General features: G+C 36.4%; 1 protein-coding gene across 9 annotated transcripts in view; it reads left to right on the top strand.

Moving 5' to 3' along the window:
• PAM (peptidylglycine alpha-amidating monooxygenase) overlaps positions 1-15,625 on the top strand; it is a 273,239-nt gene that overhangs the window by 210,373 nt on the left and 47,241 nt on the right. For all 9 annotated transcript variants that reach the window (XM_030817276.1, XM_030817286.1, XM_030817310.1 and 6 more), the window contains exon 15: positions 6,196-6,516. In XM_030817276.1, the coding sequence (XP_030673136.1) occupies positions 6,196-6,516 (321 nt within the window). The remainder of the gene's footprint in view (positions 1-6,195; positions 6,517-15,625) is intronic.

Raw genomic sequence — 15,625 nt, forward strand, 5'->3', positions numbered from 1 at the left:
GGGCTTGAAACTAAGAAGCTTACTAGATGGAAGCAAAAATCTACACAATTACATTTAAGAGTTCTGAATTTGAGTGACTCACTTCTTTAATATTCGAAGTCTAGATGTAGTGTTGAATCTTATGTCTGTTGTATTGGGAAGATTCAGTGTCTTAAATTCCAGGCAGAATTGAAAGTCAAAATCTATAATAACAGTATGTCCTTGTTATTATGTATTATGCTCTAGACAACATTTATTTGGCTGCAGAAACAGCCTTTAACATGTTTTATTCAGTTTGCTCCAAAATCTCCTCATTGTAGTCTTTGTGCCCTCATATAATCAATCTTTCTACTCAAAGGTCAGAATAAGCTACTGTATTCCCAAGGCAGAGAGAATATGACAAAAATATAATTTTTGAGGGAAAATACTCCATGACCCCAGATAGTTAAAGGTCTTCGGACACCTTCTGTGAAACAGTAATTTCACAGTGGTTTTATGCTAACAAAAATGAATTACCATTGGCATGTTTTATCAAATAAGCAGAATCAAGGGAACAAGGTTGCCAGTTAAAAACACAATAGTCCACTGTCAAAGCCTGCTAAAGTTACAGTTGTAAACAGTTTATGGGAAGAGTTAAATAAAGGCTGGGCATGGTAGCTCAAATTTATATTTCATTGATTTGTTCAAAATAGGGCATTCCTTTGATCCTCTAATAAAACACAAATAATTTTAGTAACATCTTCTTAACTAATTCCAAGCACTCTCTATGCCACTTTGCTGTTCTATAGAAGATACAGTTTTTGTTTGTATGCCTATTCACTAAAAATTTATTGGTTTCTTATGATTTATGAGCACTTCACAAGTCTTTATTTATTGAACTCATCTATCAAACACAATTCTAAATACCCCCCAAGGCTCTGGGAAGCTGATTGAATGCTGTTTTGAATTGGTTTCCTAATAACGGAATAGGCAGATGTGAATGATCATTTATCACACAGTTAGGCTTTCCAATATAGATCTATGTGCATGGTAGTTATGAAAGCCATCATCTTCTGTCTTCTCCTTTTTTATATTTGTCTCATTTTCTTAAAAAGGACGAAAAGTTGATTTCTGATTGCTTTTCAATCAAATGAGCCCTATAAGGGGAAGAAATAATAAAGTTCACTTCATTTGTGATCCTTGAGCTGTTCACCATGGTCATGTGTTTTATTTCTCTAAGGCTAGAGAATAAATGTTGTGGGATACTAATAACTAAACAATCAATAAACCAAATTGACTTTAACCCGAAGGGAAAATCAGTTAAGACTGCCACAAATCAAAATCAAAGTTAATCCAGTGGAAAAAAAAAAAAAGAAAAGAAAATACCACTCAGAAATACATAGCTGAACAGAGCTGCGGAAAAGGTAGCTATGGGGATATAACCCAGGAGTGTCCAAGGTGGGTAGGGTGCCATTAACCACGCATCAGTTCCGTAGAGGTAGAGCCACTTTTAATACCATCCTAGACAGATTTTGTCATCCAGAGCAGAGATGGGGGTCCTTTCTGAGGAAGGAGAAGAGTCTTTCACTATGACAATCAAAGGGTAAGATTCCCAAATGAATACTGGTGGTAAGGAGGGAAAAGTTGATGTTGCAAATCAGCCTAGGTTGGACCTTGTGATTCACTGGTTAGAGAGAGAAGAATACAGTTTTCTGAGTTGATTTACTCAAAAAAGTGTCATCACTAAGAGAGATACTATTAAAAGGTTAAAATATGATGAGAATATTAAGAGCTCCATTTTAGACATTTTAAGTTCAAATGAGACAGATAGACATCCAAGTGGGATTTTCCAGAAGACAGTTTTGTAACACCAGTTTGGTGTTAGGAGAGCTCCAGGCTTGGTAGTCATGTGCTTGGAAGTGGTAGCTTAAGTTTTGTAAGTGACTGAGATCACTTAGTAGGAAGAGGCTTTAGCCAGGGGAAAAATGTTTCAGGGACAGACTTCCCGAAACACCAGCCTTTTTTACATGATGGACAGTAAAAAGAGGAAGCACAGATGATAGATAGAGAAGACCTGTAAAGAACAACATTATAAGGAGAGAGGTTCTGAAGGGCACTTTGAACAGGACCACAGCCTCCCAATAGATCAAAATAAAGAGTCTATTAGCATTGGCAATTAGGATCCCTTACCTCTTGGAGAAGTCATACAATGGTGAAATAGGAAGTGGAAAGAAATGCATCCAATTTAGGGTGGGAAAAGGATGTAAGGAAGAATGAATCAGCAAGTAGCCCTGGACCATCCAATATGGTAAACACTAGGTGAAAATATTTATGTTTTGAATATAAATTAATTCAAAGTAAAAAATTAAAAATTAAGTTTCTCAGGTGCACTAGCCATTTACAAAGTACTCAGCCCCATGTGTCTGTCTAGCAGCTATTAGGTTGGACAGTGCAGACAGAGATTACATCCATTATTACAGAAAATTCTTTTGGACAGTGTTGGAGCTTGTAAAGGAAGAGAGAAGATGGAAAAGCCTGAAGGATATGTTATGTCAGAGGAGAGTCTCTCCCCACCTCCACAACAACTCAAGCTCTAAGTGAGTGTATGTATAGCCTGTGAGTCAGATATGAGGTAAAGAAGTTGTATTTATTAATAAAAAAGAAAAGAGAGAAGACAGGAGAGGCTTTAGGGAATTCTGGAGGAATGACATTCAGAACAGTGGAGTAGAGAGAGTTCTTTTTCCAAAGATATGCTAAAAGAGATGGAGAAAGTACAGATACAGCCTCATTTGGCAAAGCCAGGAACCAATTAGCTGTAGTAGCCACAGTGACTTATTAAGAAAATAGAGGGCTAGAAACATAAAGGGGCTTTTTAAAATTTTATTTATTTTATTTATTTATTTTATTTATTTATTTATTTATTTATTTATTTATTTTTGAGACCGAGTCTCGCTCTGTCTCCCAGGCTGGAGTGCAGTGGCGCGATCTCAGCTCACTGCAAACTCCGCCTCTGGGGTTCAAGCAATTCTCGTGCCTCTGCCTCCTAAGTAGCTGAGATTACAGGTGCCCGCCACCACACCTGGCTAATTTTTGTATTTTTAGTAGAGATGGGGTTTCACCATGTAAGCCAGGCTGTTCTCAAACTCCTGACCTCAAGTAATCCGCCCGCCTTGGCGTCCCAAAGTGCTGGGATTACAGGCATGAGCCACCGTGCCCGGCCCTAAAAGGGTTTTTTGTTTTCTATTATGAAAATCCAAATGCTTGACTAGGAAAAAGGAGCTGATTTTTAAAATATTATGTAAACCACAGGTTGAAGCAGACATGTTGCAATTAGTTTGTTTTTTCAGTTAGTAATTATAATAGCTATAATTTAGTAACACCTACTTTATGATATGTACTGGACTGGGTATTTTAATATTAACTGTCTTCTTTAAATCTACAAAGTAATTTCTAAAGGTTATTGTCACTATCTTTATTAGGTTAAGTAGAATTTACTTAAAGGCACAAAGTAGAATTTCTTAGAGGCACAGAAATAGGGTTTGATGTGTATTTGAATTGAGGAGTTGCCATACAGGGAAAGACCAGACTGCTGTAGGTGCTATAGGTGCACCCAGCAGAGACCCCTGAGTTGAATTGTCAAGGAAGGCTTTTTTGATGTGACACCTAAGATCTGAAAGTTGAGGAGCTAGTTTATTAGTGGGGAGGGAGTGGTCCAGGCAGAAGAAACAACATCTTGTTAGAGTTGATATTCAAGGAAATGAAAAGCCAATATGAGTGGAACATAAACTGAAAAGAAAAAGGAAACGTTGAGAGATGACACAGGGGTCAGGACCACCAACTTGCTTTATTTATGTTCTACTCCATCTGTTATATTCATTAGATGTATTTTCTAAATAAACATCTTAATGTGACTAAGAAAATTGGTTAACATTTCAGGATTCCTTATTATATCCAGTACACTAGAAGAGGAAAAAACTCTTTCTGGTTTGCGCATAGGAATGTAAGAGATAGCCATCTAGTGGTCTCTCTCTCATGTAATGAGATGTTTATACAGATTCTGCTCTGAAACTTTATTCTGGCAAGGCCTGTGCAACTGTGTGCAGCCAAGCCTGTTACATTATTTTAAAAATTTTTGCTTTCCTAACCCAATGACAATTTTAAATGATAAATTCACATGAACTGGAGTGCTCTACCTTTGGTATTTTATTACAGCTTTTACATTTCCTCTTACAAACCTGAATGACTATGCATAGTTCTGAACCTGTCTTCCTCCATCAAGACTACCCTAAACACAGAGGTTGCAGTGAGCCAAGATTGTGCCACTGTACTCCAGCCTGAGTGAAAGAGAGAGACCCTGTCTCAATAACAATAATAGCTTAAACATATGGATTCAAGTTTTTTATTTAATTTTAATTTTTTTGAGATGACGTCTGTCTCTGTCACTCAGGCTGGAGTACAGTGGCGTGATCATAGCTCACTGCAGCCTTGAACTCCTGAGCTCAAGCAGTCCTCCCACTTTAGCCTCCCAAGTGGTGAGGACTGTAATTGAATGCCACCACACCCAGCTAATTTTTTTATTTCTTAAAGAGATGGTGTCTCACTCTGTTGCCTAGGCTGGTCTCGAGCTCCTGGGTTCAAGTGATCCTCCTGCCTGGGCCTCCCAAAGTGCTGGGATTACAAATGTAAGCCTCTACTCCCAGCCTCAAGTTTTTAAATAATGGCTTATCTCTCCCTGAAATACTCTTGTATTTTATTTCCTAAATAAGATGTTTCATTGTACAAGCATATGAAACTATTTATATTTAATGTGTGGTAGATGAGAATTTAGCAGTAATGTACTGTATTAATTTTTCTTCTGTGAGGCAGAATGCCACTGTGCCCTAACAGATTTGGTTGACTTATAATTTGCTTTGTTTATTTTACTGAGATTGGCCCTATTACTTGGTAATTATTTTCTGATTGAAGATTTCACCTGGGATAAGCTGATTTCACTGGCAAGAATTGAAAACCTACTTTGAAACATTAAACCAAGATTATTTGTAAACATGACAGAATCTCTTAGCATCATTTTGGAAAGACTTCATCTCCCCTTGCGCCACTTTCTTAATAATATATTCTTCAGTGAAATACATCATGGCTAAACCAGTTATCATTTTCATTTCCTAATGGTCATGAAAAGAGATTTTATAAATGTTTTCTAATTGTGCTGTAAATGTAATTAAAATGTAAGCAACAGGACTCCATAGTCGTAAGTAATTTCATCATTAGCAGCACCTAGTATAGGATGAGGAAAAGGAAGAACTGGTGGTTGCCCTTGGGTTTGGTGTAGGAGAGCAGATTTGTGTTTTCATTGAGAATGTGTCTACCATTCACACAGTTGATATAAATGGATTTGAAGTCATTGTGGAAATGATGAGGGTTAAAATACTTCATGAACTTTCTGTAGTCATATTTTGTATATGTGATAATATTTTACAAATAATTTGCTTTCATGGAATTGGAGTCTCATACCCAAGTTTACTCCTTAATACAGGAAGGCATAAAATGCATTTTAGTGATGAATCACCCTAATGATATCAGTTTATTAAAATCTTTTCCTTTGTTTGAAGCTGATTTAAAAGTATCCTTTGCTCAAAAAAATATTTTTTTCACTTGCTCATTTTTTGTTTAAGAGGAACAACTAGAGCTTACAGTAGCACTGCTAACAAAATAATAATAAAATTTAGGTTTCCCAATTGTCAAATGGATACGTATTTACTTGTGTTTTACAGGAAATATATATTTCCTGCTCAAGAAATGTATATTTCATTTCTTGTGGCTTACACTTTAATAGGTTTTTAAAGACAGTTGCGAAGAGTTTCTTGTGCAGATAGCTGTTATCTAATGTAGCTATTGATGATACTTTATTTTAGAAATCTGATGAGCTCTTAATTTCCATATCAAACTATACTGTGAAAACCGTTTATTGAAATGTGCTATGCAATTACATAAGCATTTTTTTCTACTAATATGTCAATAGATGTTATACATAAAGAAATAGATGATATATGAAATAAAGTATTTCACTGGTCTAGGAATTTTTCTCTTTTTTTTTCCTCCTATGCTTAAAAGTCTGAGTGCAAACTTCTCTCTTATTTATTATGAGAAATGAGTAGATATTTTTTAAAGCACCAAATTTTGTAAATTTTGCAATCTTATCTACCCTCCACGCCCTTATCTCTTCTCTTTTTTCCACAGGTGATTTCTATTCACTACTTTCCAAGCTGCTAGGAGAAAGGGAAGATGTTGTTCATGTGCACAAATATAATCCTACAGAAAAGGCAGAATCAGAGTCAGACCTGGTAGCTGAGATTGCAAATGTAGTCCAAAAAAAGGATCTTGGTTGGTCTGATGCCAGAGAGGGTGCAGAACATGAGAGGGGTAATGCTATTCTTGTCAGAGACAGAATTCACAAATTCCACAGACTAGTATCTACCTTGAGGCCACCAGAGAGCAGAGTTTTCTCATTACAGCAGCCCCCACCTGGTGAAGGCACCTGGGAACCAGAACACACAGGAGGTGCGTGTAGGGTTTCTTTTAAGCAATAAAGTGTGAAATGCTACAATCCACATTAGCAAAACCTGAAGGGAATAAGAATTAATGGGTGAAAAAATTCATCAATGAAAAGGACTTATCATTAGAAAAAATATTACTCAGATTTGGGCTATCAGATACCATCTTTGAAGTTTTTTTTTGTTTGTTTTGGTTTTGGTCTATTACTGCATAAATTTAGTGTCTGTTCTGTTGGTGAGCCAGAACTACAAGGACCAAAAAATATTTGGATCATTTGGGGAAAGGAGGCATATGAAATTCAGGATAAAAATTCTTATAATTGAATATTTTTCATTTTGCTCAATGGAAATTCATTGAAAATTCAAAACCTGATATGTAAAGTCCCAGTGTAAGAAATGCTCATATACTATCTCCTTGTAAGGTAATTAAATTCCTCTCAATGGAATCTTACACTTTCAACATTCTCATCCAGTTGACTTGTAAAATATAACCATTTTTATGATTTTGATTTCTTAAGTTTCATTATCAATTACAATCTTAATTAGAAAGTTGAGTATTTCTGAAGGGACCTCTAGTAAGTCAATAACTATCAGATTTATCTTTATTTCTAGCCCAAATAGGCTTCTATAAGTAGAGGAAAATACCTTATTCCCTTCAGGTTTCTGTACCAGCAAGCTGTGGATGCCTCATCTTTGTCTTTAATTGTGTTGTGGCCTCTGTGATATTGATTGTGTTTCATGTTACTTGCTAATGTGGAAAGCCAGATAATACAGCATGTGGAGATAATCTCCAAAAAAGTAACAGATATGCGTGCATGGCAGCTGTCCATGTGTGGGTTGGAATGGCACAGGCTGCCAGCTTGATGTTTTCAAATTCAGCTTTGTAGGAGGCCATAAATTATTCAACACCCAGCTGATTTTTATTTATAATTGAAAAAAAATTAGCATGCAGTGCCTTTTGCTCACATGAGAGTTTCAAAGCATAGTCCATTGGTACTGGTCTAATGGTTTCTGTGAGATGTTAACTGGAACCTGGATTTTTAACTTTTTGTGTTTAAACAGGATCAGCCCTGCTCTAGCTCATTCTGGATTTGTCAAATAAAACTGTGTTTCTCATGAGGTGGTCCCTGGACCTCCTTGCCTCAGAATCACCTAGGATGCGTAAGAAAAATTTAGACCCTGAATCCTATCAAAGAACAACTGAATCAGCATTTCTGAGTATGATGCCTAGAAATTTGCAGTTTATCATGCCCCTATCCATTTCAAAACACACAGGAATGTCTGCCTGAACTTATATTTTAAGGACAGTGAATTGTAACCCAGACAACATGGAAATATAAAAGGGAAAAGAGCCTCTTTGGTGGGAATACAATTGTGTTCATGTGTGAAATGTGAGTTGCAGCATGCTTTATTTATTCCATGACTTGTCTTTGTTATTCTTGGATTTGAAATGATATCATGGTCATTTGTAGGCATCAAGAGTGTCAATATCACAGTCAGAATTTGACTTAAGATATTGCATTTCTGAAACTTACTCAGTTTTTCTACGAAATAAACCCTTAAAATACCCAGGTGCATGTACTTCGCAAATATCCTCATACTTTCCAAAGTGGTCAAATGGTAGTGCTCAAGAGAAAAATGCTTCTCTAGGATCTGTTTAGGGAAGTTTCCTTCATGTGAATGTCACTGAAGTGAATAACAATGAGTCACAGAAACATACAGCACAACTGCAAATTAAGAAAGGAACATGTATTTCCTTTCTAAAATAATTTAATGTTATGTCACTACTCTAATTACAAAAACTTTTAAAAAATAAAATGCAAAACAGAAAAACTCATATTTAGGCAAGCTATTTCTAAAAGGCTTTTTCTTAATTCTCTTTCACCATTTACTGTAATGCAGTGTAATATCTAACTTTATCGATGCTGTTTCATTCCTTTGGGTAAGCCAGAGGAAAACCCATCCTCGGGAAGCTTCCATTTTGCCAAAAATAAAGTAGGAAGTTATTAGCATATAAGGCCCTAATAAAACTTATTAGTAATCTAATTAATGTCTAGTCCTCAGGGTATAGTCAAAGAGAATAAATTTGATGATCTTCCATTGTTTCTTTCATACGCTTTCTTTACTCCAGGCAAAGCTGAGAATGAGCCTAATGGTCGGAGGAATTAACTGTTTCCCTAAGTGCCTAATTTACTATAAGGAATTGTATTTGCTGCAAAGAAGAAAGTAACTTTTTATATGAGATTATTATAAAAACAAAAAAGTCAGGCTGGTCTGTTGCTTAATATTATAGCTCATACTTATTTCAGATATCTTTGACATCTATTGTTAATTTTCAAATAAAGAAGCTGAAGCCAGAAGTTAACCTATTTGAATGAGGTCACAGATCTAAATCTAAAACTTGGACTTTATTATTTCCAATGTGCATCATCTAGTTTCTTACATTTCAGTAAAGTTGTGCTCAAAGAGATGCTAATGAGCTTGCCCAATTCAGATAAACTTCCCAAGAACACTGGACCCTCACTGCTTAGAAGATGGAGACTGCTATTCAGAACCCTGATCTGATGTCCCCAGTTGTTGACACCAGCATAATCTAATACAATGGTGTTTTCTGCAGCAGTATTTTAGATTTCATCAGTTGGTCTATACGTTGGAACTGTAATATGGTGATGAAGCCCATCCAGTTGACCTGAGGGTTCAAAGGTGGAATTAAAGGATCAGCTCAAAAATCTGGGTGTGACTATATGGTAGGCCTAGGAACACCTGAGGGTTTCAAAAACCATACTATTTTCTGAACCTTTAGTTTGGTAAGGATTCCACTTGTTTTCCACCCTGGCATCTGCCTTTAAAACTGGCTTCTCCACCTCATTATGGGTTGGATATCAGTGGTCACCAAGCTACATGAAGAAGACAGTAGAATCTTCTAACTTTGCACAGCTGAGAAAGTCCTTATCGTTCCCCAGAACAAGAGAGTTAAGTACTGTGTCTTATTGTATCTCTAGGAGTACAAATATCTGCGAATAGCATTTTTTTTTTAGGTTTTATCTTCATGATTTTTGGTGAAGATCTGAAAACTCTGAACAATTGTGAAAACAGCATTAGCAACAGAAACTTCCTGGACAGGTTCAGATAGACTAGACCAGAGGTTTTCAAACTGTTGTTTGAAAGGAGACCCATCAAGTAGGAGGTAATAGTCACAGGCTTCCCAGCACACACATGCATGCGTGCGCACACGCGCGTGCGCACACACACACACACACACACACACACAATACAGCTTCCCCAAAAGCAGTTCTGTATGTGGCCAAAATCAAATTTGGAAACTACTTCATGGGGACAGTATAATGTAGAATATTGTAGGTCCAGGTACCCGACTGCCTGGTGACTTTGAATTCCAGCTATACAGTTTTCTATGTGGTCTCTAGGCAAGTATAAAAAATTCTCTGGGCTTTAGTTTTCTCATCTATAAAATGAGGATTATAATAATATACTCCTCGCAGAGTTCAAGTGAGGGTCAAATGATATTATGCATGCAAAGTGCTTTGTACAGTGTCGGCATACAGAAAGCATTTAAAAATGTTACAATACATTAACAATTGTGACTATTATTGCTACCATTACTGTCGTGTTATGTTAGATTGAGATTTTTAAAAATGAAATACCAAAGTATAAATATTGATTACTTGATCTTAAGCAGCATTTGTGAGACAGAGAATTTTCTTGCAGTATGCAGGAAAGCAGCAAAATTTGGCACTCTAAGTTGATAAGTTGAGAAAAAAGTGACTTGGCAGTGTTTTATCACAATGGGAGCTTGTGGCTCTTCAAAGGTCTGATCACTTACGTTGATCTACCTTGATATTTGCATGTGATATATGACATACAGTGTGAAAATGCTAACCTCAATAAACTAAGAAGCAGATGCACTTCTTTTTAAACTTAGTATAGTTTAGTTTATATCATTAATAGTTTAGATACAGCTAGCATTAATGAGTAGAAACAAAATCTTAGGTATGTTTATTCTAGTTGCCCTCTGGAAACTAGACTCATTGAACATTTAAAAAGTGGAACTAGCTATTTTAGTGGCAGATTTGATTGGACTACCACATACTTGCATGTGGAAGCCTGATTCAGTATGTATTACAAACCTCTGGATGTGAGAAAATACACCTGCATTTGTGTGACAATTCTGATCAGATAAGAGGATTCAGAAGGTGTTCAATTATTCTTATGATACATTTAGTTTTTTCTTCATTTCTATGAACAACTTATACTTAATTTCAGAGTCCATTCTTATATTTCAGTCATAGTCTTACCTCTGGGTTCAAGTCTTGCAGAATTTTCAAGGTAAAATAAACCATTCAGTGGCTGAATTTTGCTCTCTGAGGGGAGGAGAATGGTTAAAAAAAAAACACATATACATAGCACTTACTTTGAGCCAAGCTTAGTGTTTTAGACACATTGATTCATTAGAGAGGAAGAAAGTGATGAAAGGTTAAGTCACGTGTCCAAAATTCCACAGCTCAAGAAACCAAGATGCAAAGCCAGGCAGACTTACTCCCAAGTCTTGCTTCTTAATCACTCTGTTATTCTGCATCACAGACACACACACATACACACAAACACCCTAGATATACAAATAGGAAGATGATTTTTTCCAGTCATCTAATTATCTCAGGCTACAATTGTAATAATTATAGGTATTATAGGTGTATTGGTCATGCTTTCTTGGTCAGTATTCAGCCAGTTTGACCAATATAGAAATCTCATTTGCAATTAAAGAAACTTTAAAAAGGAAAAGAATCCTGCTAATGCTTTTGAGCCCCTATTTCTATGGTAAATCTCTTCCTCACTTCACTCCCATTAAATGAAGCATTATAATTCATTCTTGTTTTCTTTCTTACTTTGGTGTAAATATTTCTACAATTGTTTTAGTTAATTACAGTTATTGCTGGCATTTCTGATGAATAACAATCCCTGACCAAAATAAGACATCCTTTTCCCAAAAGATGAAAATTTACAAGTACAGAAAAAGCAAGCACCATATTTTGTTTTTGTTGAAGTCTTCTAGTGATTTTTTTCAGTTCTATTTCTTAAAATTAAATGTGAGGAGCCTTGTTACACTGAAATTAATTCATAGTTCTGGGTTTGAATTTTTTCCTCAACTTTAGCTCTGTTAGTCTTTATGTAACAGATAAATGAATGCCCTTTCAAATACTTATTAATAATTTCATGTGAATGCAACAGTGCTCACTAATATTAATCTCTTTCTGGAAAAGTGTGATTTATTAATCTTTTTCATGATTAATTGATGCAATTTTAATAGCAGTATTTAATTTTTTTCTAAAAGTAGTAACTTCTTTTTCTGAATATATGGGAGGATATGCAGCTGTACATTAACCTTTATTTATAATAAATGTAAGGATTCTTTATAGAATAATATAATTTATTTATCATAAAAAGTGTTATATGTCATTGGAAAAATATTTTAAGATTTTGGGGGTTCTTTCAACTTTTTAATCATCTTTTAGAAACAAAAACAAATTTGTATCAAAGCTACTAGGATCAATAGCTAATGTATACTTACCTTATTTTTCTAAAAGTATTGTTTCCAGTAATATGTTCTCAACTCCAGATTTTAAAAACAAGCAATCAAGTTTGAAATAATTCTACCATTTGCTATCTGAATTTAGAGCAACTGACAAAGTTGGGAATGACTTGCCCAAGGTCATGGGTAAGAAATTTGTATTTAATTTTTAGGCTAACACTGTAAATCTGTAGCATTAGCAAGTCATGTATTGAATCATTTCTTAAATAATAACTAAGAGAAATCTGAACTAGAATTTTTAACTTCTTTATCATCAAAAGTGTTTAAGGTATAACTCAAATATATTTTATCATATAATTTCCTTAATAAGGATTTGAAATTGTCCTTAATTGGGCATTAGAAAATAATTATCCCTGAAATTGAGGCCTAAAGTCTGGCTCAAGGCTGAAGTTCCTTTCCTGTCAAATGAGACAGTTATGTGGAATAATTCCGATACAGTTCTAGCATTCTCTGATTCTCATGTCGTGATGAGCAGGAATTGGAACAATAATCAGTATTAATTCCACCTACATACACACTAGTCTTAAATCACTGCCTTTATTCTTGATCATTTCATCGTATAGGGAATAGCCTTTAACTACCTGATAATTAAAAATATGGTGACACTGGAAGCAAAAATATTAATTAACTTAGCTAATACTCACAGAAAAAAAACCATGAAGTTTTTCTTTAACTATCCTAGAATTTCTGGTTAATAAAGAGACTCAGATCCTGAAAGTTTTGAACACTTGGCTAAGTAATGTAAGTGTGCAAAGACAATTTAAAATAAAACTAACAATAATGTAATATAATTTTTCCAAACATGCAGTACTAAAAGAACCAGGTTGCTCATGGTGTTAGACCTCATACATTTTTTTACACATCATCTTTACTTTTTTGAAAATTCACTAAAGGTGTATATTTTCATAAATATGTTCCAGATATTTACATTAATTTTCCTTCTTAAACATTCCCAACCTACAAGCGTTCTAATATGTGACAAATGAGTGTTTTTGTAATTGGTGAAGATAGGCTCAAAACAACCTATGCGTCCATATTTTTTTGCAGACTTCCAAGCACTTACCAGTTTAAGGGCATATGATAGTTGAGATCATTCATAGCCAGATTAAAGTTATTTAAACAGTATTTCCAATATTTTATGAAATTCATATTTGACCCCAAAATAATGCAATTTTTTAGACGTTGCATATTTTCTGTCAGAATAGTAACTCTGCATCTTCATGAGCATTTAGCTGCCAGTACCTAGTTGGTAGGCCACTGAATAGAAAGGTTCCAGAAGCCATTATATGTGTTTATTGTCTTTATTGATAGTAATCAGCCAATTAGCACTTTCATTGAGTATTCTCATAGTATCTTCAGAATTCTGCTATGGGTGAAAAGGTCGTACAGATGAATTATAAGGTTGTAGGGGAGTTTGAATGCTAATCGATACCATAAACAAGTAGAGACTAAAACATAGACTTTAGTTTAATGTATTTATGAGGCCATACAGTAAGTAGGCCAGGTCCTGTGTGACAGTTGGTGACAAAACCGTGAATGAAGGATGATCCTTGCCCTTGAAGAATTCTGTCTAGTTGTAGTGGTTCTGAGCTCTGAGAACGTGATGAAAGCAATTAAATATCTGCATTGTCGTGAGCTTTGAGTTTCCCTTGGAACCCATCTAGAAGTTTCAGGAGTGGTGAATGAGTACTGAATTATCACAACTACATGAGAGAAGAATGAATGAAGTGCAATCTGAGATTCAAGCAACTTTGAAATCATTTTAAACATTTGGTGGGGGAATGACTTTTCCATCTGTTGATTTATCTAGTCATTTCTAAATCTAATGCCTATACTCTGTTTCCGGAGTTCATTTTCAAAAATACAGCACTAATCATGTCACCCCATGTTTTAAATTTCCCATGGACATACACCATCAGAGAGCCTAAAGACAGTTCCTACCCACCCAGCACTGCCCCTGCCAGTGCCTGCCCACATCATTGAGGCCTGGGGACCAAACCAGCCTGCCAGAGTCCAGACACATTGTCCAGGGATCTGAGGACTCACCTGCCCTGTCTACAATCACTGGTGTCTGTGCACTCCTCCAAGGGGTCTAAGGATGGGTCTGTCAAGCCTGCCATCACCACAGCTTCCAGCACCCACCTGCATGAGCCACATGGGGGCCTGAGGACTGGTCCTTCCAGCCCACTACCACCACTGCTGGTGTCCATGTGTACGACTTGGGGATCTGAAGATAGTTTCAGTGCTGATACTGCCTTTACTGATGCCATGCATGCCACCCCTGGGCCCAAGGACCTAACTGCCCATCCAGCCCACCACTGCCACTGCCAGAACCTGAGTAAGCTGCCTGGACCTGCTACCACTGATACCTGCATACAACACCTAGGGGCCTAAAGCCTGTCATGCTCAGCTCACTGTTGCCACCAGTGGGGCCCAAGGATCAACCCACCTTGTGTCCTTGTCGTCAGCAAAGCCTCACCTTAGCTTCTGCTAACAACTGCAGCCTAAGCTGCTGAGGAACTCAGAGACGCCACTGATGCTGATTATAGCCAAAGAAATCATACAGAGACTACTGTGTCCACTTAGAAGTAAAACCAACCACCCTATTCAACCAACACTATAGTTCATCTATAAAGAAAAACATTTTTCCTTATGAAACCCAATCTATAAAACTGGAAGAAGCAACTGTTATACCACATATAGAGGTGTCAATGTAAGGACACAAGAAACATGAAAAGGAAACATACCTCTAATGAAACACAATAATTCTTCAGCAACAGACTCAACAAAAAAGAAATCTATGAAATTCCTGAAAAAGAATTCAACATAATGATATTAAAGAAGCTCAGTAAAATAGAAGAGAACACAGATAAACAATACAAAGAATTCAGAAAAACAGTTTATGATCTGAATGAGAAATTTGACAAAGAGATATTGCCAGGTGGTGGGCGCCTGTAGTCCCAGCTACTCGGGAGGCTGACGCAGGAGAATGGCGTGAACCCCAGGGGGCGGAGCCTGCAGTGAGCCGAGATCGCGCCACTGCATTCCAGCCTGGGCAACAGCAAGACTCTGTCTCAAAAAAAAAAAAAAAAAAAGAGTGAAACAGAAATCCTGGAACTGAAGAATTTAATCACATGAAATAAAAAATACAGTTGAGAGCTTCAACAATAGACTAGATCAAGCAGAAGGAAGAATTTCTGAATATGAAGACATCTTTTGAAATAACCCAGTAAGGCCAGGCATGGTGGCTTATGCCTGTAATCCCACAGTTTGGGAGGCTGAGGTGGGTAGATTGCTTGAGGCCAGGAGTTTGAGACCAGCTGGCCAACATGGCAAAACCCCATGTCTACTAAAAATAATAAAAATAAAAATAGCCAGACGGGGTGGCGTGTGCCTATAATTCCAGCTACTCGGGAGGCTGAGGCATAAGAATCACTTGAACCCAGGAGGTGGAGGTTGCATTGAGCCAAGATAGCACCACTGCACTCCATCCTGGATGACAGAGTGACAT

The sequence above is a fragment of the Nomascus leucogenys genome, chromosome 2 (genome assembly GCF_006542625.1).
Source record: "Nomascus leucogenys isolate Asia chromosome 2, Asia_NLE_v1, whole genome shotgun sequence".
NCBI classification, from domain to species: domain Eukaryota; kingdom Metazoa; phylum Chordata; class Mammalia; order Primates; family Hylobatidae; genus Nomascus; species Nomascus leucogenys.